Below are 26,710 nucleotides of genomic sequence, written 5' to 3'. Positions count from 1 at the left end.
TTTGTGTGTGTGCGTTTTTCTGTGTTTGTGTACAGATAGAGGCCTTGCGACGAGCTGATCACCCGCCTAGGCCCACTGGGGCTGTAGTGCCTAGGAAAAAAAATGTAGGAAGGGGGAGAAGGGCCCTCGCACATGAGGTAGCGTCACGTGACTCACTGCTTTGTACGCCATCACATAACAGGTCACCTAGTGTCTGTTCTAGTCTCTACAGAGTGAGTTATGATGTGTCCTGACATAATCCTGCCAGCTGCAAAACTCGTTCTGTTATCCACTTCCTTCGCCCTAAAAACATAAGCACTGCGGAAATCCATCGTAAATTGTGCACAGCGTTTTACAGCCAAAATGTAATGAGTGAAGAACTATAAGACAATGTTGCAGAATGTTCAAAGATGGGCAAACAAATGTTCATGATGAAGAGCAAAGTGGTTGGCCATCTGTAGTGATTACACTGTCCAAAGTGTTGTCCAAAAAATTTGTGAAAGACAGTGCTTTACAATTTCAGAACTTTCATATGAATATCCACAAATTTCACGCACTCTTCTCTATGGAACTGTCACAGTTAGGCTAGGCTATCATGAGTTTTGTGCAAGGTGGATTCTGAAACTGCTCACAGGTGCCCATAAAACACAGAACGGTTTCCTTCTGCTTTTGACTTTTTAGAGCAACATCACAAAGATGGGGATGAATTTCTCAGTCACATCGTACAAGTAACAGGTGATAAAACCTGGGTTTCATTTGTGAATGCTGAAACCAAAGAGCAGTCAAAGCAGTGCATGCATACACATTGACCAAATAAGCTGAAAAAGATTACACAAACACTGTCTACCAGAAAGCTAATGACTTTTCTGGGACCAGAAAGGGGTGCTGATAGTGGAATTCATGCAACAAGGGACCACAATGGCATAAGTGTATTGTGAAATGCTAGAAATCTGTGTACAGCCATTCAGAACAAAAGGCATGGAATGCTGATATCCAGTGTAGTGCTTCTCCACGACAATACACATTCGCATACAGCTGCTTGCACTCAGGTGCTGCTGGAGCATTTGAACTAGGAGCTGTATAGGCCCACCCTCCTTACAGGCCTGATTTCATTCCAAGGAACTACCAACTCTTTACCTACATGAAGAACTGGGTGGGATCACAGCACTTCAACAATAATGAGTTGATGGAAGGTGTCCAAATGTGGCTCAGCTTGCAGGTGGCAGACTTCTTCAACACAACCAAACAAAAACTCCCTGATATGACAAATGCCTCAATTACAGCGGTGAGTACATTGAGAAGTAGCTTAAGTATGTACATAATTTTTCTATATAAATTATTGTTGTTTGTTTTGTTAACAAATCGACAGAGGTCAGTTTCCAGATAGCCCTTGCAGAAATATTTGCTTACTGTTAGTCATATGACTTAAATCATATATCTGCTTTTCAGAAAACTGATTTATATCAATTTCTGTCTGGGGCACTGCCAACTGTATGGGACATACCACACTATGCACTGGAAGAGATTTCTAAAAACATGTATATTTTTTTTCTCATTTTGAGCAGAAATGTGCAGGTACTTAAAACTAATGTTCCATAAATTCTGAGAGCACTGTACTGAACCATAATGAGATTAAAATAACACAGTATCTGAACTTTAAGCAGCAATTTATTAGGCAAAGATTTGTTGCCATATATGTGGCCAAATTTCAGAATGATCTTGACATACTGTGCAGAGTGGAAAGATACACATAAGGTAGTACAGAAAGAGCATACACAGAAACAAAAGCGCTTATGGGAGTAGTGAGAAGACTGGAGAATACAATGCATGATCTCACACATTCCATCACATCATACATAAATACTGGCACAAACCAGCCCAAGCTTTGGCACCCTGTTACATATGTAAGTAGGTGAATCTGAAAATATTTCTGTCTGGTACTGAAAACATGTTCTACATAATTCACTTTTCAGCTATGGGTGCTGCGAGATCAAGGTGAATATTTACTGCCAATAGAGCATCCACAATCCACTGTGGATATTCTTTGCTTGCATACATGTTAGCCATGAACTTACGGACAAACTCTGGGAAACACTGCTGCTCTATGCTCTTTCGTATCGACTTCATAAGTCGTAGCTGAAAGAACAGAAATTTTTTCCAGTCAACAATTTCCATCATCATACCAGGCATTAGCCATAACATCAACTTTTATTACCCCAGGACTTGCATGCCATAATCTGCTCTAAGTACATTGTATTCATGTACATAGTTTCTACTGAGTTTGATAATTTTGCATAAATATGATGATTGACTGGATATTTACTTATGTAACACATAATTTTAACTTACCTGATATGAAATATTGTGCACAGAAAGCAGATGACAGGAAACAGTTTCATTGGTGACAATTGTATGCAGGTAAGCACGGGTATACCGTTTACAAGTTGAACACTCACATTCTTCATCAATGGGCTGGAAATCCTTGGCATAAATTTTCTGTTTGAGGTTCAACTGTCCGCTGTGGATAAGCGCACATCCAAATCTCTGCCAAGAGATGAGAGAAAACTTGCATATATGAATAATACTAGTTTATTATGTTATATAAAACACATTTATCTGAGAGCTCCATCTCAACTCTGATTAAATATGGAGAGAAAATAGAAAATAAGAACAAGTTAGAAATCTATTCTTGCAGTTAAGCAATTCTTGGACAATTCTGGGCCAAGTGTTATTAAGAGCCAATTCAGTACTTGTTTTTAAAATTTTTAGAAATGACAGGGAGTCATTTCTAGTGAATAGTGAAATGCTACATTTGGAGCATAGCTCTGTATGGGGCTGAAACATGGACACTTAGGGCAGTAGATCAGAAACATCTGGAAAGTTTCGAAATGTGGTGTTGGAGAAGGATGGAGAAGATCAGTTGGACCGATTATGTGAGAAATGAAGAAGTGTTAATTAAGAGTCAGTGAGCAGAGGAATATCCTACACGAAATAAGAAAACGGAAGGCTAATTGGATTGGTCATGTTTTACGCAGAAACTGCCTTCTAAAAGAAGTTACTTAAGGAAAGACAGAGGGGTGGATAGAAGTGACAAGAAGACGTAAGAATATACTGGATGACCTTGGGGACAGAAGAGGATACTGTCATTTGAAGGAGAAAGCTCTAGATCATATTAAGTGGAGGAAATGTATTGGAAGAGACTGTGGACCTGTCGTATGACAGATTACTGATGATGATGATGATGACATGGAATGTTTCACATTATCGTTACAGAATGCTACATCATCTTCACACTTATAGTTTCACTGAATACAAATAACGCAAGAGTGTTCTATTCTCTTCCATAGCTTCTTGAACACAAAGAGTACTGCATCATTAATAAATATCTTCACTGTAACTGCAAGAACATTATTATAAGGGGTGATCTAAGAAATCCAGACTGAATTAATATCTCAGACAGCTCGCACTGATCACAGCAACGTGGTGCTATGAATGAGCTATGAAATTTTACTGCATGTCCAGGCTTGTTTACAGTTCATTACTTTGCTTCAGTAGTTTATGGTCATTGTTTAAAATCTGAGTGCTTTTGCTATGTGTCCATTTAATAGCATCCAGGAGTACAGAACAAAGCTGTGCATTCAACCTTGTGACAAGATTGTAAAGATGATACTAAAATTTATTGTTGAAAATAGCTTTTGGAGAAGTGACAATAGCCCAAGCAAGAGTTTTTCAGTTGTTCTGCTGTTTCAATGAGGGAGGAATATTAGCTGAAAATGCCAAGTGTCCTGAATACCTTCCAACCAGTAGAAACAATGATTTAGTAGTTGAAGTGCACGATTTAGTGCAAAGTGACAGAACATTTACCCTGTGAAATGGATGAAGAGGTAGGAATTTATCATGGATCATGGTACACCTCTACACATCGTCTTATAATGTTAAGAATCGAGATTATAATGTACCACTTTTGACACTTCAGATGGGGAAGAAATGCGCGTCAGTTTTTTATAATGAAACCCCTTGGAAAGTGGAGAATCAAAAAAGTAAGAACCTGACAGATATAAGTTCAGGGTGGAACAAATTGGCTCAGCATCACATCCAGTGGTGGGCTTCAGCAATTATCAGTGTTCAAGCTTCATGTTCCACACTCAAAGAGTGATGCAGTCAGCATATGTTTTACTGTCATACAATTCTTGGGATTCTTTTTATATTAAGACAAGAAAGAACACTTTATATTCAGGAACATAGAAATTATTTTAAAAGACAGAAATACCATAATCTTAGAATATGGGCCTGCCCTGCAATGAGAATTAACACAACTGAAAAATAAAATAAAACCCCGACAATTTAAATAAATGCAGCTTACATAGTGTTTTCCTTTAGAATCTGGTATTTTCAGAATGCAGTTCAAATGAAAAGTCAACTCCTCAGGATTCATTCTTACCGCTGTCCTGGTAGGGAACACACAGTCAAACATATCTACTCCAAGAGCAGAGCACACCACCAGGTCAGGTGCAAAACCAACACCCATCAGATATCGTGGTTTGTCTTCTGGTAGTAAGTCTGTTGTTAGGTGTACCATCTTCCAAAAATCATTCTTGCTCTCACCTCCACTAAAGGGATAATACAAGACAAAACACCATCATGCTTCCAGTTATAACTGGCATGGAAAATAATGCCTACACAGAGATTAATGATGGACAGAAAGAGATCTGAACTTGATACTGTATTTAAATGTTGACTATCAGTGAATTTTTATATTGTTTGTCCTGGGCTGCCATCAATTTTATATGATTTATCCCAGGCCACCATGCTGACATACATTGCTTTTACATTATTGTGGTCTCAGAAGCTGATGACATATGAACTACACATGGACCATAGTGGCCACATTCCCTTACAATTTGCATGAAACCAACAGACACATGGCAGTGGTGTGAAAACATGTCCAAGTATTAGACAGCAGACACTGACATTCTGCAGAAGACACCAGTGACTGTCATGGCAGCAAGGCAATGGATATGCACAGAAACTAATGTCATCCGTCAGTCAATATGCTAAAAAACTATTCCAATATCTGACAGTGCATTAAATAATTATGAAGTAAGGCACTACTGCTCATTCAGTAATATGTTAAGAATTCAGGAGGCTGAGATCTGGAATGTTATTGCACATTTTGAAACTTGTAGGAGCTAAATACAACATTTCATTTTTCTGATAATTTTTGACAAACTCAGGTACACATGTTCAGAATCTCAGCTATGTCCTCAGAATATTAACCATGGAACATACAGAGCACCATCTTAACATGGTGAACACAAGCCAACACACTGTCCATCTCACAATGCGCTCAAGGAAAGTAAAAACAACAGAATCCCCCCCCCCCAAAATAAAACAACTCCTGAAGTAATTTATTAAAGACAAGAGTATAGAGGAATGTCCAGTCTCTAAATCATTCAACTATGTGAATTAATTCAGGAGTCATGTTTTTTAAATGCTCTTCTTCTTAAAATTTCACCATGAACAAGCAACCATGTAGCTGGGGACTAGCCACATCGTATGTTGAAGCTATTCCAACACTTCAGTATATATTACTCTTGGCCATTTTCATGGTGAGTAAGCGAGAAACAGAAGGTGAAGCAATAAATAGGTCTCACACTGAGCACAAAGTCCCTTTCTACTGGAAGCAGCATGCTCCCATTGTGAGACCATATGTCAGTCAATTTCCTCCTTGTACCTCATTCACCCTAAGAACTGTGACTACAATAATCACTGGAACAGCTTCACCAAATGACACAGCTGTATCTCAAAAGGTGAAATTACATGTTTGACACAGGCCACAAAAACCTAAGGACAAAAATCAGATGCTGACCTCATGACATTCAAGGTTTAACCATGTTAATCAAGACAATGCCAGTATTATTTATGGCTCTACAATATCAGGTGTCCGGATGAAAGGTATCCAAAATAAAAAAATTATATCTCGGGAAGTAATTGTCATACAAGTATCCGGTTTATATAATTGGAAAGGAAAACCCTGTAAGTTTTGTTTTTTCCGTGCCTGGCTTATGCATGTGCGCTGCCATATTTCTGCCACCATGTTAGGAATAACTTGGACAGAGTGATGGCTGGTAGATAGATCGGCAGAAGTGGATCAATCACTTGGCATCCTACGTCAGTGGATTTAGCCCCGTTGAATTTTTTCTTGTGGTTATGTGAAGAACACTGTCTACCAGGTTAAGATCAACTACCTGCAACACCTGAAAGCCTGCATAAGGGAACCTGTGGCTACGGTAACATCAAACATGCTGGATTGTCTGGCTATTTGTCATGCCACCAAGGGAGCCCATATTGAAATTTTCAGAAAAAAACTTTGATAGTTTCCCTTTGTAGTGGTGTAACCCATAAATGTGTATAATAAAAGCTTTCTGAGATATAATTATTTTATTTTGGATACCTATCATCCGGACGCCTGCATATACAGTATATTACCTGAGACCACCAATAGCAAATCCTGGAACTTCTCTTTGCATGAGCTGCTTAGCACTTTCACTGCGTAGTGCTACATTCAGCCCACCTTGGACAATAGGAAAGATGTTCTGTGTGTCAGCATTTTGATGGGCTTTCAGGCATCGGTCCAACCATCTTGTGGTGCTATATATGGTTCAGACATATAAAATATCCAAAATTTAAGAAGTACACAAAGAACTGAACACTGCTCCAGTTTACTTGTAATACTCAAATTATCTGGTAAGATAAAAATTAGGACTGTTAACAGTCTGTTCATTCAACATCAATTACCATATATACTTGCCATTATTTTTATTCCAATTACTTTTCTTGCAGGTTCTTAGTACTATATAAGAAACTGACCCACCTCTAGACATTCACTTCTCTAGTTCACAAATGCTTGCTACCATTCAGTCCAGAACCTTTTGTCTTCTCGTCTGCTGCCCAAAAACATAAAAATTAGAATATACAAAACTATAATTTTGCCGGTGGTTCTGTATGGGTGTGAAACTTGGTCTCTGACATTAAGGGAGGAACATAGACTGAGGGTGTTGAGAATATTTGGACCGAAGAGAGATGAAGTGAAAGGAGGTTGCAGAAAACTGCATAATGAGGAGCTTCATAACTTGTACTCTTCTCCAAGTACAATTAGTATGATCAAGTCGAGGAGGATGAGGGGGGCAAGGCATGTAGCATGAATGGCAGAGACAAGGAATGCATATAGGATATTGGTGGGAAAACCAGAAGGAAGGAGACCACAGGGAAGACCAAGGCGTAGGTCGGTGAACAATATTAGAATGAATCTTGGAGAGATATGATGGTATTGATTGGATAGATCTGGCTCAGGATAGGGACCAGTGGAGGGCTCTTGTGAACACGGTGATGAACCTTCGGGTTCCATAAAATGCTGGGAAATTCTTGAGTAGCTGCAGAATTGGCGGCTCCTCCAGAAGGGCTCAGCTCCATGAGTAAGTAAGTAAGTAAGTTCCCATATATATCAGAAAGTTCCTGAACTTTTATTGCTGAAATAAAATGAGAGGAGAGCCCAAGGTCACATTTCTGAAAGCCTACTGCATCAGTCTGCCACATGACACTGCTCTGTGAATACGCATTGTTTTTACATAAGTGCTTTTTTGACTCCATGTTTCATTTTGTCTGCCATGGTTGGCAAAATCGAGCAGCAGGTCTGCATTATGTTTTGCGTGAAGCTCTGTAAATCTGCTACCCTTGAAATGCTTTGTCAAGCTTTTGGAGAATATTCTTTAGGCACATTTCTGAATGGCATTCATATTTCAAGGCCGGTCAAGTGTTGGTTGAAGACATCAAACGTTCAGGGCAACCAAGCACCAGCAAAACCTGATAAAATGTTGAAAAATTTCGAGAACTCATCTACGAAGACCGTTGCCAAACAACCCATGAGCTCACAGACACCGTTGTTATCAGTTATGGAGTTTGCCAGATCTTAACAGAAAATCTGAACATACACCACACTGCTCCTTCATCATGACAACTCATCCGTCCACACTTCCCCGAAAACCACAGAGTTTGTGACTATCAACAACATGGTTATTGTTCCACATCCTCCCTACTTGCCAGACTTAGGCCCCTGTGATTTCGTTTTTTCCCCCCCCAAATTGAAAATAAAGCTGAAGGGACAACGTTTTTAAACAGTGTCAGACATCCAACGGGAAATGCAGCAGTACTTGACAGTATTAAGGAAAATTACTTCCACAGTGCTTTTGAAGCATGGAAAAAATGATGGGATCACTGTATACATTCACAACGAGACTATTTTGATGGAGATGCAGCCAAAATTAAGCCAGAGTTTCTTTTTTGACCTAGTCTGGGAACTTCCCAATAGCATCTCATATGCATGCATGCTCCCACTTTTATAGACTTCCAGCAGCTCTACGACCAAACAACTATCAAGATACTTTTGGTAAAAATAGCTTTTACCTGCACTGAAAGGGTAGAATAATACTGATCTGGTGACAGGTTCATTACACAGTACATCAATTAGTTCTTATGTGATCAGTGAACGAAACCACATATTGCATGACAAAATTAAGGAAAAGACACCATGTAGTAAAAAATCTGTACACTTCCTTTACCAAAACAGAGAATGGACATAACATGAAGGAGGAATATTAGCCAAGTAAATATCATACTTTCTTTCATCACTTATCAGATGAGATGCACAACAATATATCTCCACTGCAACTAGGAGATCCTACATTCTGCTCTGCACTTGGTTCCATTCCATTGCTTTACTATTGTCATAAAGCAGTAAACACAGCCAGCAGACGGTGCTTCATACCTTTGCTTTGATGATATCTGACTGAGATACTTAATCTGTTCACAACCAAATGATGACCATTCTGCATATACTAAATTAGGAATAAAGTCACCTTATCTTCAGGCCGTAAATTTGGAACCTCAGTGCAAAACAGTCTAAACTGCTTCCCCTTAGGATTTCATGGCTGAGGTTAAAAGTATAATTTTGGCTTTCAGATATGCTGTGTCAAAGGGTGAAGATTTACCAGTGTTTATGTGAAAAATATGTAACCGCAGAAATGAAATGCATACAACAATCAGTGAACTGCTGGAGGCAGCATTTTCTATTGGACAGCAACAAAGCAATTTAAGTTAGTATGCCAGAGACACAATGGAGTCGGTGACAACAGAACACAATAGGGGCTGTCCGCTGCAAGAGGGCATGCAATCTAGCAAACACGGCTGTTATGGTACAGCCAGTATGGAATCCAGCAAGACTGACTATAAACCATTGTGAATACTTACGAACTGTGTAATTATTTATAGGTAAGAGAAATCAGTGTGCAGTAAATCCAATTACCAACCAGAATCCACCATCGGCGTAACATTATTACCCTTTGTTTCCTCATGATCCAAGACCCATACAACGACCCCGAGAAAGAATTTCATTGCCTACCAGAACCCCACCCAACAACAGAAACCAAAAGGAGAGCAAGCGGTAGCAATATAGATACACTGCATTCATACAAGTAATTTACATACCTGTTACTTTAAAAAACTGTTCTGTATAGAACATGTGAAACCTACTTTTAACAGGATAATATTACAAGTTAAACTGAGGTAACTTCAAGTGAATTTGATGTAGCAACATAGTATGGATATTCACACTTACATACACTATCACAGGATTCCTTCAGGAACAGTAAATTCTTCTTGATAACAGAGAAAATGTGATTACAACTGAATGCAATGGGGCAACAATCTCGATATTTACACCTATGGACTCCACCACACAGAACACTGGCGAACAGTGACATGAAAGTTACTCTTGATAAAATTTAAACATGCATTTTAACAGAAAAAACGATGAAAACTGAATGCAATGTGTCAATAGATCACGAATATTTACACCTACAGCCTTTGCCATGCAATACCTTAATAAACATTAATATGGAGTTCCTTGAAAAAATTTTGACTTACGTGTGTAATTTTCATAGGAAATGTGATTAAAACTGAAAAAGATGTGGCAATACAGTACTGATATTTATACCTAGAGATGACATAATATGACTGGTTGACAAACAAACATTGAGAAAAAATTCTCTTTGATAGAATTTGACAGATGCATTATTTTCACAGAAAATGTGACTGAAATTCTCATACTTCACTGTCATAATTTAACTGCCTAGCAATGGATGTCTTCTGTTCTGCAATTCTGACTTTCAGCAATTTGTCACAATATACAAAATGGGGAGTAAAAGACTGTTCATGTTTGTACTCATATAAATAAATAAAAATAATGGCTGTGGCATAGCTCAGGCAGTTACAACCTCATCACAATGGCCTGGGTTCATCCTAGAACAGGTCAAGTGGGATTTTGGAGGTCAAAGTGGAACTGGGATGGGTTGTCTCAAAGTGCATCAGTTTCCCTGGCCAATTCTCATTTCAACAACTGTTTCTCATTCACTAATCATCCTATCATCAGTGCTAGATAATCTTGACACTGAGAGTCATTAAATAAACTTAAAAAAAAAAAGAAAACAATGTCCTTGTTTTCTCTCATACAGCACAATGAACCTGCCAGAAAAACAATTTGCAAGATGTCCCTTCTCTGCACCTTTAGGTTAAAAATAACTGGAGAAAATGGGAAGATTATGCAAGCAAATAGAGTATACAAATGCATCATAGTTGCTTGCCCTCTGTAATACCAACCACTAACCGATGCATTGCTTCTTCCACTCGTGGGCCAACTGTTGTCGTCCTCACTACATCATCCAGCTGCATAATTATGTCAGCACCTATTGCATTCTGAATCTCAATGGATCGCTCTGGAGTCAACATCACGTCTGATCCTTAAAGATAAGAAATTCCCCTTGCTTTTGCCACCATTAACCCCTTTTCTACATTCTGCCAGAAAGCTTCTGACACTGTTATCATCTTTTTTAAATTGTAAAGTATTCCATCTGTAATGCAACAAAGTCAATCCTTTCTTAAAAGACATTAAAATATATTTAATTCAATAAAAGTGTTTGTTAAATATTTTAAAATGTCATCAACTATGCACATTTGATGTCACTGCTACATGTTTCGGCCACACGAGCCATCATAATGGCAATACTTAAGTTATCTGGGGAGACCACTACACTGTACAATTTGTCCTTAGTACCCTCAGGCAAATTGTTGTTGTTTGCTGTTATTCTGCTTCATAGGATATTTTCATCCCATCTTTTATTAGCAGTAGTTTCTGTGATCCTTTTTAGTGTGTCATTCACTTTAGTTGTGTGTGTTTAGTGCTGTTTGCTCCTTGTCTGTTATTATCAACTTATAAATTTACTGCCTCATTACAACTGCATGCTGAATGCTGTGTATCATTGCTCTATACATTCTTTGACATGTCTCCTAGTAGTTTGCATATGGAACTAGTAGATGGCAGGAATTTTATATTGTCTTAAAACAGCTTGCATTATTTTTGTACCTTTGCCTGTTACATCAGGTATGTGTGAAGCTCAAAATAAAAGTGATGAAAAAGAGTTAAAATATTCAAACAAATTATTTCCCTCATATTGAGACAACTACATAAAACATTCCCAACTAATACACAGCTTATTCCATTACAGTTATTGCTGAACTTATTAAAATTCCAGGAGGCAAGTAATTTGTTAGTATTAGCCCAGGACATCAAACAGTGAAATTCCATGCCAACAGGAACCAGATATACAGATACATAACTGGGAAATTTAAAGTTTATATTGTGACGTGCAGACCCACTTCTAGGCAACGCTCAAAATATGTGCACGCACCAAAGACAAGGGATTGCAAGAAGTGTTTTCTGTGTGGTCTGCGCCATGCCCATTGCTACACAACAGGTTGTTGAATAAATTCCTACGACGAAAAATACTTCTACTGCTAGGCAACAGCATGGTAAACATGCCTTCATAACAAGAGGAAGTGGTGTTTTCTATGAAATTACACTAAACTTTTAAGTTTATTTAACTGTAACTTGTTATTTCCATTAATATATCACCACATTTGAAATGCACAGCATGTGTTGCATAATCAACTAATATACAAAATTGGGTTAATTTTGGCTTTGAGAATTTAGCCTTATCACATTTTGTAGCTGTTCTAACTTGCTGGCACATATTGCAGCCATCAAATTTACCACATACATGGTGACTGCAATGCATGCCAAACCATCAGAACAGCTTCAAATATGACACATTATGACATAGGTCACAATACAATACAAAGATATCCAAAAAGGCTACTTTAACTAACAGAGGACAACAGAGAGATGCTGGAAAAGTATAATTCAGCATAATACAGTTAAATGAACAGTCACATATAATGACATAACATGATTTCAACCATCATGTGCTTCATGTACTGTACCAAGCCCCAAGCAGAAACAAAACACACTGACTGTAGTTCAGAACATGACAAAAGCAGAAGAGACTGGAACTGAATAGGCTAAATCAGTAACAAACATAATGGTGATGATTTCCAAAAGAAAATAAAATGCTATCTTCATGAACATTTTGGGTGTATGTCTGAGTACAAGGGTATGTATGTGCATGTGTACAGGTTTAGAGGTACATCCACATCTATGATAATTTGCACCTTCATGAAATTCCAAGTTTAAACTAATGTCTAAGACAGAGTCACTATGCCACAAACGAGAAGGTAGCGAACTCAATTCCTGATTAAGTCACTGGATTTTTCAATTAAGCCCTTAACAGAAATAAATACCAGGAATCTGCCTGGGGGTAAGGGCGGCCAGCGTATAAGGCTGACAACCTCAGTACCAATGTTGAGCCAACTGTCTAGAAAAGGTGGGAGCCTTGAAGTTTCACAACCCTATGGGCCTCCATGGCCTGTTACAGTTTAACCTTTCTTCTAAAACCTAAAACAGTGTAAAATTAAATACACAAATTCCAGCCTATAAAGGGTGCTAGCAGTCAGTGGCACTTGATGTTAAAGTGCATGCACTGCATGTTACAAATGGGCATCTTTTACAAAATAACAATGACCTTTGTAAGCTGACAAAAGAGACAGACCAATTACAATCAATGTCAAAATGGTGAAAGATGTTCATCTGTAGATAATACCAAACCAAACTATGAGTAGTTTAATGCTGACATATATGACAAACATAAGAGGTATTATTAAATGTCTGAAAATATGCCAAAATTTACCATTATAAGGAGACTGAAATTTTACTCCTTCTTCTGTAATTTCTGCCAACTTTAACAGTGAAACCATCTGAAATCCCCCAGAGTCAGTAAGGAGTGCTCTATTCCAGTTCATGAACTTGTGCAGCCCACCAGCTTTCATTATTAAAGCAGGTCCCTGGAACAAAGCAAACTGTTATCAAAACTGCATGAACAAGAATGTACAAGAGTACCAACAGGAATGCAATTAAGAAGAAGTTTTCCTTCTATGCATCTGCACCTATTTCAGGACAGAAATTATGATAGAGTTCTGTGCTTGTAAATGTGTTGTAAATTAAATGGAGGTGTGCTATATAACAGATGACCTCTGGGGGTTGACAAATGCTTTCAATAGTACACACAAGGCAATTACTGATTTTATGCTCTTCCTCATTTTAAACACTCTGTACTGGTCCAGGCCAAAAGGCTATAAAAACAATATTAAATTTTAATAGGATGTATGTTACTTCAAATTTACATTTTTCCCAAATTTTCACCTTCTTTTTTGAGCCCTGACATCAAGAAATTACCTAATTTTTAGTTTACAATGTCCTACATTGGGAAAACAGAAGAAACATTGGCATTGTTCTGCTCATGTATCATGGTGTGTCCTGATAAAATAGTCACATCTTGAAGAGTATGAGAGTTTCTGAACCTCACAAGTGACCAATGAACTGTAGACACAAAGATGCTTTCATGCTGACATTAGGCTTGGGTAGCTGCAGTTGTTTGTTTTACCATGAACATGACATTAAACATTATATACAAATGTGGCAATCCATTTATTAATTTATATTTGGCTTGATATATGTATAACAGAGCAAAACTGTGGGCATTTATGATAAAAGATAAAATCAGCATTAGAGATGTACATACTGAAACACACTGAACTGGACTCTCAGTTGAAACTATCACTGTTCACAATAAATAAGGGCATGAGAAACTGCAAAGAAACGGATGGTGTTATATCCAGTGCAAGCCTCTCTCTAAGTAATGGCACTACCTGAAATGTCTGTCAACAGAAGAATTGGAATCAACTGTTGCTGCATGGTTCAAGCAATCATGTGCGAGTTATGCTTCCAGAGATGGCAACCACCTGAAGGCAAAAGCTTTATACATCGCTGCTTCTTTAGGAACTTTTCAGAATCTTACGGTCAGATTGACAGGTTTAAGAGGTGACACAATGCCAACTACATTGCCAATGAATTTAAACATGCGTATTTGAAATAGCCTAACCTTATTGTCCATATTTTAATTTCCTTGATTATGACTGTGTTCAAATATGTGTATTTTAAATAGTTTGCCATTACTGTGTTCAAATAGGCATATTATCATGGGGCTATAAGAGAAGCAGGATGGGAACAGTGCAGCTTGCCTGCCAGCAAATGCCTCTCTGATTCTCTTGCTTGAAAGCTCAAGAAAACCTTTCCTCCTTTCTTGCTGTCATTTCTTCCAGGAAAGTGAAGGACCACCAAGTTCATGTTATGGCCCAAACATTCTCATGTTATAACATGCGTAAAACTGTGGCTGAAAGGCATGGAGAAGACAGACTTAGCCCACATGTCAGTACAGAAGTGGCATACAACGGTCATGTGTGGACAACTAAATGTGAAGCTGAAAGTGTTGCGGCTCACAAGTTAGTTCAGTTCAAGGCACAGGAAGAGGACAGTTCAGTAGCATATGGAAGAACAGCAGTGGATAAAAACAAGCTGAACTCAAGATCATATGTGGCTACTGACAGCGAAATAATATCATGATATGATCATGTTATTAAGTGCTTTACTGATTATTATTACACAAGGTTGGTAAAGGATTAAGGTGTCCAAACATACCAATAATATTAGAATAATTTTGAAGGTCATCAAATATATTAATTCATTATGAAGGACAAAAGACAGATGTGACATACACTGTCATACTGAGAGGGTGTGATGAGTGCTGTTTGTGAAGATTATGGAAATTTTTAGAAAGTGGGTTGACTTGCTGAACTGTATATATGTATACTGCAGCAAATCAACACATAAACGCTTTCTGATCAATCCTGAGTATAGCCCAATCCATGTGAGACTAATATCTGCTCTGAGTTTGAGAGCTGGCACTGCCCAAGTCTGCTCTTGAAGGTACCAAGGTTTGATTGTTTTTACTTGTCACATAATGTAAATAAACTTGTTGCACAGTACACTCTCCCTAGTATTCACCTAAGAGCAGCACCCACAGATTCGTACCCCCTACGTTTCGCTCAGCCAGGGTACATCGATCCCAGGACAAGCACAGTGTCAACACCAGAGATATGACATCTCAATATCCTCCACAAGTGTCAGGACTTGGCATCAGATGTGCGGTATGTGAAAATACTAGGAGAGGCATTGAACCATAGACCACAGGACAGAAAAAGACATACTGATGAGATCAAACCAACTTATTCTGTTAGAAGGGTCCTCAAGAGAGAACAGAAGCAGTAAATGGAGTGGGGGAAGAAAGCCATTAGCTGTTGACTTAACGAAGAAATAAATGATTGCTATTTCAAGAGAAAAATGTAAAGTTGCATATTGTTTCCCTGTATTGCTAGGAGGAGAAGAACAAGGGAATTACAGGCAGCTCAACGGAAGTCAGCTGTTTGCCATTGTGGAAGCAAGTTTAATTTGTACTGTAGGGAGAAAGTGAGAAGAACATAACATCAAGTACATCACACTGCTGCAGAGGAGAGCCAATGGCTTGTCAAAGCTCTGGTTTAAAGCAGCCCACATTTTCATTTACCTAATTTTATACCTGCCTTGATTTTATGTTTATTTTGGGTGATCCCTTCAAAATCGCATTATAGTAGTAAGATATGATAAAGCAGTTCCTGTGTTTATGTAGTTAAGTGCCATGACATGAAGATGTAGGGGAGTGAAGGTATAGCTCCACCATTCTTGACCTCAGCACTAAATGGACTGAGTGGTCAGCTTCAGGCTCCAGGGACTTTACCCCCGGGGAAACAGCCCTCAGTACCTACTGGATGGAAAGTTGGGTGGGCCTTAGAGCCAGTTTAGAGAAGAGGAAAATCCTTGGCCCCTACTAGGAACTGAACTCTGGATATCCAGCCCATACCCCATCACTATACTGAATGAGCTACTATGGGAGTTATTTTCTACAAATCAGTGAGCTTTCTGCAGTCAAGAAAATATTCTCAGGCGAATACTTCACATACTACATTAAAAAATGGACACAGACCATCAAAATTGGTTAAGTGCAACTTACATGACAGAGGTGCTATCACTATCTGTCAAAGTGCTCAAAACAAAATCACACCTAAGAGAAAAACAAAAAAATCTCTTCAATGAGATCAGAGAGCATTAAAGCCATGCTTGTTTCAATGCTCAACTGTGGTGCTTTATTACAACACTGAAATGCACATTAAACAGCTTAAATACACACTTTGTCACATGTTAGTGACTAGGTGGAGGTTTGGATTGATAACAGAATTTACTGGATCCTTATTACCCATAAAGACAGATAATTAGAACACTATTACTCTTCTTAATCTTCAAATACCTACAGCGCTTTCAAAGTCTTTCTACTCTGCCATATCTCCTCATACTTGCTACTTGATTATGGTGTTTAATAATGCTGACTCACCCTACTGCTTCCATGCCCAACAGCTTCAATCTCGTTGACTCCCTATTTCAGTTTGGTCTGGTCCAGTAATTTGCTGCTGGCTTTGCCAGCACAGTAATTCTTGGTTTCAGGGCCCCCTCAGGACCCATGACCTATTTTTCTATCTCACAACTCTAACTGAGTCATGAGACTACCCCCCCCCCATTTTGGTCAGTTGGTCGGTTAGGTAAATTGCTGCTGGCCCTCGCTAGCACAGTCATTCTTTGTTCCGAGTCCTGCAGGACTCATGATCATATCTTCCTGCCTCACCTGACTCCCAGAGTCTTGATGGCTGTCCTTATATTGCTTTGATGTGGAACAATCACTGTGTGCATATTCATTATTTTGGAAGTTCACAGTATCATTTATTCAATCAATAATTCCTTCTATGGAACATGCCCATTAAGAGCGTGCTGTATACTTTTAAAATCTTGTTTACATTGTGGTCTTCTGGGTTATGGCACCATGTAGTCTGATAGATGGTTACATATGAAACCATGTGCTATCACAAGCCAGAAAACCAGAATCTAAATTTTCATCACCGTGGTTACGAAGCTTATTGTCATCAAAATAAACAGACAGCTGCTTCAATATCGAGATACTTCATATATGACAGGGCAGCTTATGTTGAATATGGACATAATTCATACACAGAACTAAACTATGCTTAGAAGGTGGTTGCATCTACAGCTCCATAGTCATTATATAATAAATTATTCTGTGTAGTGGTTTTAATAGTAGCAGTTAACTGAAGTAGCAATCATCAACAAAACACCCAATGGCCATGTGGAGCTTTATTTAAAATTTCATTAATTCAGACTGATATATTGCCTGTAGCACCTGTTTTACATTAAAATATCCATATTTTGCCCACAGCACATATTAACTTATTTTATATGATTTTCAAATTGGAGGTAAACAAAACAAACTGAGTGGTTTTAGTCTCCAAGTGAACTATACTGACTGAGAGACCGTCACTTGTTGGCGAAGTTAGTGCCAACTTTAGCGGATAGGGGGTGTTACATGCTCAGCGCAATGAATCTCCACGGCCATTAATTTCAGTTTGCTAGACCACAGCCATTATTTCCTTGAAATGGCTTATCAATTATCTTCACAAGGCTGAGTGGACCCCGTTCCAGACTCACTACATCTCAGGAAATCTGATAGTGCTGGGAATTGAACCCGGACCTATGGATCTGTAGTCAGGAACATTACTTTCCGAAACACTGATACCCAACTGGTCTCTGCAATGGAGACATTGTTCTCTGTGAGCGAGGAACTGAAGTAATAAGTATTATGTGAATGGATTTCAGGCTTTAGAGGCTTAAACATATCTAATCCAGATAAACCTACTGGAGACATTTGAAGTGCAGAGCATTTTAAAATAATCCACATAATAGAGCTGGGTTTACAATAAATGAAACGTTTATCAATCTGAAATCATCACCTCAGCATGTGATAAATGCATTCAATATTACATCTATTTGAGAGCTGAAAGGAACTAATTCCAGTACCTAGTTTAAATCTGACAAATTATTTTCACAGTATACAGAGTTATGCAGCCACAGAGGCTAAGTTCTGGATACAAATAACCTTCACGCAGAAAACTATACCATTCAGTCACATCTAATTCCTAGTTCTACAGAAGTAATGAGCTTACTGGTCTTGTTCCTAGATGGTATGTGTTCCCCAGCATTATCTGGCAGCCCAAAGCTTCCAATTGGTCAGGAAGGAGGCCTTTCAGTGTGCCCTGGAAACATGACAAGGATGTGAGAGACGAGCAGTAACTCAGTCTAACTATTTGGGTAGTAATGCCGTGTAATTCAGGGAGACCTTGATGTTTTGAAACATACTACCACAGTCAAAGAGTAAATTAGACAAGAAACCAGAAGAAGTAGGTAGCAAGTTCAGCTTAATCTTGCCACCTGCTTCTGCTGGTTTCTTTCTTATTTTTTATACAGGTTATTTCGTGATGTTTTCAGTATTAAGACTACACAGCAGTGAATGGCAGGATCACAGAATGATGACAATTAACTGAAAAGGATTTGGAAAGAAGCATTCATGGTCTAATCAAGGTACTATCCCAACATTTACCAGGAGTGACTAAGGAAAACCACAAGAAACCCCACCCTTGACAGCTGGTGCCCTGGTCAACATTTGAACCTAGCACCTCCCAAATACAGGACTACAGCATTACATCTAGACCAACACTGGTTTCTTGCTTGGCAAACTTCGCCCCTAAAGATGGGGGGACATGATGCTCTAAAAAACTGGACTCTCTCAAAATTACATGATGTTACAACCAAGAGCACCCCTGATCATTATACTCTATTGAAGCATCCTGTTGCATTGTGTATACCAATTTTAGGTTTCTCACTTCACCATCCCTGTGCAACTCCAGCAGAGTCACTGCCATGAGAACCTCAAATCTAGCACACAGTAACTCTGTTGTAAGAATGAGGCAAACAAATACAGTTTTAATCGTTTCTTGCATCCTGTTGTGTGTTTTAATCAATAGTAGAGTGAATTTACCGACTACACAACACATGTTGTGTAGTCGGTAAATCATAAGAACTCAGTTAGAATAGCTGGTCTCTGGGCTGAAATTTAAACCTGCACCTTCCAGCACATGACACAGGAGTGGTACCCATCTACTGCAATGTTGAGTCCAATGATACAACAGATGGGTCTCTAGTTTATACACACAGCATGGCAAGATTCTTCCTGTATCCTTCTAATGATGGATGAAGGTCATCAGCAGTATGTACTTACAAATTTCACACTAACATCTGGCTACCAAATTTAATCCATGCATAAGTTATGAAAATGCAACAATACAAGACAACAGATTCTTAAACTATTTTGATAAAACAAAATAAGCTGCTTTTAACTGAACCATGTATGCTGATCACAAAAATGGCATTCAAAAAGTTACAACATGCAGGAACGACAGCAATTGGTGACTGAAGTTAATATGAATCCAAAATTTCTGACAGGGGATGGTCATGAACTAATGACACCAGAGACTCACGGGACTGAACTAAGCAGGGCTGTCAGAATGAGTTTACCCCAAGAGTCACGGACTGGCAGTAGTTAGATGTAGTGAGGACTACATGGTTTTGCTTAGGGAGCATCCTTGACAGGGGAAGGTGACCATTTCCTCAAAACTCACATAACAGATGGTCACACTTAAGAGACACTATTCACTGCATGTGGTGGCAGTACACATCACTTTAAAATTATTATGTGGGCTGTCATGTATGATTCACTGCAAGAGGTTACCAGCAACTACTTTCTATAGATATCCAATATAAGTTGTAAGCCACCATTACAAGTGGTGGCATGATGCATTTGTGCTCATCATTACAACTGGTGCTATGCAGTGGCTGTACTGTTCACTACAATTCTCACTACTATACAAAAAACATGTGATTTGTTCAACATATACGCAAGATATTAACTAATCTGTCAGTTAACACAGATAATCTGAAGATGATTAATATGTTTCAAATATCACACCCAACAAAAAACAAAAAATAAAAAATACATGAACGTTTATAACATTATATTATACAATCATGAAATAAAGTAACACTATACTATCATTTCACAAGAATTGATAGCAAGATGGTGGCAGCAGAGTTTGGACTTGATATTGTTTCTTGCTATTTGGATCAAGATCCTTGCATAAGTGAAGAGAACTGATCTGCAAATTGTTTTAGATTGAAGGATTATTTAAAAGTGGTTACAACACCATTAATATCTATGCAACATATAATCAGGATCTTATATGAAGACAGAATAAATGCCGACGACCCCCAAAACCAGGATAGCCCACTGAATCAAATTTATAAGGATGGTGAGGTAAACAAGATGACAAAGTTGAGGTAAAATAATTTGATACACAAACGAGAAAACAGGTAAGAAAAAACAAAAAATTATAGTAAAGGGAGATAGCCATGCATGAGGATTGGCCAAGGAACTGAAGTATAGATTAAGCCATGAATCTGAAAACACAGGGTATTATAAAATCTGACTCCACTCTAGAAAAATTGGTGAAAATGGCTTGCACTAATTTAAAAACTTCAACTATGAGAGACGTGTTTAGTTTGGGGAAATTCATATGATTTTGGCAGAAATGAGACCAACTAGGGTATTCGTGCACTGAAGGACTTTGTAAGTTCACATGAACATACTAATGTTACTCTGCTAAATATTCCACATAGACATAATATTGCACCTAACTCGTGTGTAAATTTTGAAGTTAAAGTGTTTAAGAGAAAACTAAGAAGACAGAGAAAGGTGCATAAAAATGTCAACGTTAACTGTGGATTTAGACAGGGATTTATATACAAGGTACAGGTTTCACTTGAATGCTATTGGGAAGGAGCAAATAGTAAACGGTGTTGCCTCAGCGATAAAGCTTTGTTCGGCATAAATAAGGAGTCACTGATAGCCTTAAAAAGGAAAGAAAAGGAGTACAGGGATAGTTATCCAAGTGGAAAATGAACATGCTAGGTGTCCCAGGAAGTCAAGATGAGTGCTTGTGAAAAAAAGGTTCTATTACAAATATATAAAAAAGTGAATCTGGTGACCATATAAAAAGTGAAAAGATCAAGAAGTTAAGTGGGGATAATCACGTGCAGGCAGTTCAGGAACCTCAGGAGAGTATTAATGTAAATAAGGAAGGCATACAAGAAGATATAAACAGTGAAACAGAAGATTAAAAAATAACTGAAGAGGACATAATGAAACAAGACAAGATTGGTTTACTATCTAAGACAAGCAGACGTCAACCTTTAAAACGAAACAAGGATTTTTTATGGTAAATCCCATGCAAGAAACTGGCTTTTCTCCAAGCAGGGTAAGAGCTGTTAAAATGCAATATTTGAGTATTCTACGTCAAGCTATTCAAAGTTTGTGAAATAAATTATTGGAATTAAATGCACTGCTCAGGTCATGGTTATCAAAGCCAGATATTTTATGCTTTCCTGCATACTGGCTAAAAAGGATCAAATCTGACACGTAAATATTGAACATTATAAACTGGCATATAGTTTCTGCAGGGAAAAAGATAAGCATGGGTATTCATGTATATTTCCTTCTAATGTAATAAATGTTAGGAAGGTAATCTTTTTAAAGAATTTAGGAAGGGATAAAGAACTTGAAATATGAGCTACTGAATTAGTTGATTTTAAAATTCCAGTAATTTGTATATACAGATCTCCTCATAGTACTGTAAGAATCTTTCTAGTAATATCGGGTGAAATGATAAGGTACTTTTTTGTGATGACTGCGATATTAACTTATGCTCACCTATTAGTCTGTTATGTCAGCTTCTAGCTGTGAGGTAAGTAGCAGTAATGCTTGTGATCCAAGATATGTGTTCCTGTTCTTAACATAGTTCCCATACTTTCAGCACTTATAATTAATTCAGTCTATTACCATACTACGCGGTGTCATAACCCAGGAGGCAATATGAATCTTCACCACGATGAAAACCCCCAACTCTCAAAGGAATATGCCACGTGAATATGACATATTGACACAATTTTTGTTCACACGAACAAAGATGCTATAATAGCAAGAACAAAACTAAAGGATTTGTACAATCTTTATATGCTAAGTAAGACTCAGGAACATAGAGACATCTATAAAGCATATAAAAAGGAATATAATGTAATATTAAAAAACGCAAAAGAAAACTACATTCAGAACATTATAACCAGATCAAATAACACTCCAAAAACATTGTCAGAATTTGTTAAAAGAGAAAGAGGCTCACCAAAAAATACTCTCACTAGTAATATACACTTACAAGATGGAAATGAAATAGTCTCAAGTAAAAACCTTAATAGAAACTGTAAATAAACTTATACTTTACAAAAATTTATTACATCCACAAATTAGTAATAACAATATAAGCATAAAAGATTCACTTGCCCTATTAGAAATAACAGAGACTGAATTGATTAAAGTAATTCAGGGCATGAAGAATAAAAAATCAGGACTCGATGACATCTCGCCATATATGCTAAAACAATGTACACCTTACATAATAAAGCCACTCCTAGAATTGGTCAATGCATCAATCAGAGAAGGCATCTTCCCTTCTAAACTAAAAAAATTGGTAGTCAAACCAATCTACAAAAATGGGATAAAAGAAGATGCAAATCGTCCAATTACTCTTGTACCTGCCCTTTCAAAAGTTCTGGAAACAGTAATAGCTAACCAATTAATAGCATTTTTAGAAAAACACAATATACTTAATAAATCTCAGTTTGGATTTAGGAAAAATAAATTTACTAATGATGCAATTGCCACAATTATTGAAAACATAATAGAAAGTTTGAATGATAAAATAAAATGCAACTGTGTACTATTCGACTTATTCCATGGCGTCGACGTTGTGAAAAATGTATATGGCTGCAGGGAGATTACGTTGAAAAGTGACAGAAGTTTCAAATTTTTTGAATGATAAGTGTGTGAGAAAAAAAATTGGAGACCTTAGAACTTGAACGCACAACGTAGTATGGGGACATAGTGCTAAGAGCCTCACTAGAAGAATTTTTGTATTCCAAAAAAAGGGCAGTAAGATACACTGCAGGGCTAAAACATCTGGAATCATGCAGGGATAGCTTTAGAAATCTAAAGATACTAACAGTAGACATATAGGACAATAGGACATATTGAAGCCAACATGACATCTGGACCTAATATGGATTCCACCTCACACTATATGAAATCTTAACTACTGTAATCTACTGTAATCGACTGTAAACAATTTTAAATATTGTAACTTTATTCTCTTATTGTAATCAGCTAAGGCACAGTAACTGACTTGTCCTATATCATGTAACAATGATCTATAGAGACAAAATAAATTAATAAATATATATACACAAGAAACAATCCTATATGTAAAAAAAAAGTGTAACTGCACAGTGAATGAACAAATACATACATATAACACAAGAAATAATAAAGACTATCATATACTCGTATATGGGCACAACTTAGAACTTTATAATAGTAATCCTTCAGTAGCTGGCTGCATCTTTTACAAAAAAAAAAATGCATAACAACATAAAAGAAATAGAAAACAAAAATCAGTTAACAAGGGAATTGAAGAAGTTACTTATTCAGAGGTGCTACTACTCAACGGAGGACTATTTGAACAATGAATTCTCGAATATTGGCTACTGATATAAGCAGAAGTATATAGTATATAATGTATAAAACGTTGTATATCTTATATAACTTTTTAGTATTAAGATTGTTGTACTGTAATAATGTATATTAGCTGAAAGACTTGTCCTATATATGATCTACAGGATTAAAAAAGAATGAATGAATACATATCATATCGCCGAAAATTCTTTTCTTGGTTCCGTGCATCTCTGTAGATCAGTAAATACATATATTCCACGACGGTTTTTACAACTTATATAAATGTGGAGTACAAATAAATCTTCTGCTGATGAACATTCTTACCTGTGTGCCTACTGGCATGAAGACCGGCGTCTCTACCTCACAATGCAACAGACTCATTACACTTGACCGTGCTTTACACACGTTACACTTTGCTTTTATTTGGAAGCCAAGTGCTCCGTTGTTTCCTACCGCTGGCATTTTTAACACACTTCAAAACTTCTAACTGCTATATTACCACATTACTACCATACCCGAACACCAGACACGTGCAGACTACCAACGTGATGCATATAACATAACGGATCTTACGAACGACTACCAACATTACGAACGTTACGAATCCGCTAAGCCAGGCTACGGCAGAACAGGGCCTTAAGCGCCGGGGGCGACAGGCAGTATTATCCAGATACTAAATATAGATAGGAAACTCAGTCGTTTTAGTTGTTCTCACAGTGGAGATTATGAAAAGTACTATCTTCTCGGATATTACGTTGTGTAGTATTTTTTTATTGTTATTGGGGTGGGACTAAGTCCCTTGTACTGCGGCCACTTCTGGCCTATTGTACTAGCCCCAGATGATAAGTGAGGGTCATTGTGGAGCAATTGGTGGAATGAAAATTGGCAGGGGAAACCGAAGTACTCGGAGGAAACCTGCCCCAACGTCACTTTGTCCACCACAAATCCCACTTGACCAGACCCAGGCCGCCGCGATGGAAGGCCAGCGGCTAAACGCTTGAGCTATGGCGCTGTCACGTTGTGTAGTAAGTTGAAAGCCAACCGATGTTTCGGAGGAACATATCGCCTCAATCTTTAGGGTCAAAAAATAAGCAGAATAAGATACCCACGTGAAAGCTGGTGGTAAACAGTTGCTGGCAATCTAAGGGGAGCAGGATTTTTTATTTAAAAAAATCATGTATATACAAAAATGGCCAAGACAATGAAGGATTTCCAAGAGGTTGCATTAGTGACATCTAACTGTGGGGCACGACACCTACTTCAACCAACTACACGAAAGTGATTCTACTTATACAAGAACTTCATGAAGAAGTCCCACAACTGAACAAATTACAGCACTATGCTTATTTTAATGCTAATATGCATGGGCCATAATTTCGTGCAACCACTGCCAAGAGCCCATTGGCTAAGAAGACAAAAACAGTACACTACTTACACCTTCCCACCCTCAAACTCTCAATATGTCAATAATTAATTTTGAAAAAAGTAACTACTTACTTTCAGTCTTATTTATGTAACTTTTGTAAACAGCTATGTGGTTATGGTAACACTGTCATGGTCATCCTCAGGTACCTCTCGTGCCTTAAGTTGTTTCACTGTATTGTATGGGTAGCTGTAAATTAAATTAATGAAAAGCTGAAAGTTAAAAAAAAAATGAACATGTTGGTCAGTAAACAGTGAAACGTTATATGCTATATACCTGAGAATGATCCCGCAAGACTGAAACATGTTGTATTAATAATTAAGCAAGAATTTTGTCAGTACTTCTCTTGACAATGTGGTGAAGACTTGTTCTTTAGTGGCTACACATTCTTCACTGGTGTAGCAGGCCTCACTGAAAACAAATGTCCATAATATGCACATGTTACATGTTGTAAACTGAAATGTCAACAGAAATTTTCAATTTATGCTTGGGCTGGTATTGTTGGAGACTGTTCTGTAGGTCCATAGTTCTGCCTCAGAGCCAATGGCACTGCTGTCATTTTTTTTAAGTACAATTTGCCAGAATGATTGACCACTGTCCCACTGAATATTTAATGAAACATGTAGTTAATGCATCATGATGCCCCAGCCCATTTCAGTCACACCACCAGAGATTACCTTTAGACTGCATACACTGGGCAAAACAGAGGAAGGTAGGGACAAGTATCTTGACCAAGTCATTCATCAGGCCTGAACCACTTAATTATTTTATTTAACAGCTTCTAAAAAATGTGGCGTACACTTCAGCAATGAACAATGCAAAGACTCCACCACACAGCATTCAAAATGCTATACCTCAGTCCATGACATGTCTGACATTTCTCACTGTCTGTCAAACCATGTATCTGTAGCTCAAAGCTTGTGTGGGAACATAAGGTCATTTTAAATATCCACCACAACCCTATCATTTATTTTCCAAGAGAGCCTCAAAAAAATCATTTGGCTCCTAGGATGAGAAGGATGCAGGTTATTCATATTACCTCAGATTAATAAATATATACTGCAGGATGTTACAGCTCCAAATAAGAAACTATTTACACAACTGTAAATAAATTTAGGCATAATAATATTGTAGCATCCTGTTGCATATCATTTATTATTCAACAAATGCCACTGATTCACTGACTTATGTGCAAACGTGTCCATCTAAAACTTATTTAAAAAATTTCTTACATACACACAATGATTCTTTTAAATCTTATTTAAAAGCTTCTGTATATTGCATCACATGT

General features: G+C 37.7%; 1 protein-coding gene across 2 annotated transcripts; it reads right to left on the bottom strand.

Moving 5' to 3' along the window:
• Positions 1-1,629: 1,629 nt before the first annotated feature.
• On the bottom strand, positions 1,630-24,526 carry LOC111866193 (queuine tRNA-ribosyltransferase catalytic subunit). 2 transcript variants are annotated; one of them, XM_023854920.2, is made up of 8 exons: positions 24,321-24,526; positions 18,487-18,576; positions 13,176-13,329; positions 10,700-10,832; positions 6,469-6,630; positions 4,421-4,589; positions 2,329-2,523; positions 1,630-2,115 (listed from the first exon to the last, which is right to left on the bottom strand). In XM_023854920.2, exons 1-8 carry the CDS (start codon positions 24,456-24,458, stop codon positions 1,942-1,944), a joined length of 1,215 nt encoding a protein of 404 aa, XP_023710688.1. In that variant the 5' UTR covers positions 24,459-24,526; the 3' UTR covers positions 1,630-1,941. The 2 variants fall into 2 exon arrangements, with proteins under 2 accessions (XP_023710688.1, XP_023710689.1); XM_023854921.2 differs by lacking the exon at positions 18,487-18,576.
• Between the last annotated feature and the right edge of the window lie 2,184 nt (positions 24,527-26,710).

The sequence above is a fragment of the Cryptotermes secundus genome, unplaced genomic scaffold (genome assembly GCF_002891405.2).
Source record: "Cryptotermes secundus unplaced genomic scaffold, Csec_1.0 scaffold599, whole genome shotgun sequence".
In the NCBI taxonomy this organism is placed as follows: Eukaryota; Metazoa; Arthropoda; class Insecta; order Blattodea; family Kalotermitidae; genus Cryptotermes; species Cryptotermes secundus.
Note: the sequence above shows the minus strand (reverse complement) of the source record. Positions and strands in the feature narration are given on the sequence as shown.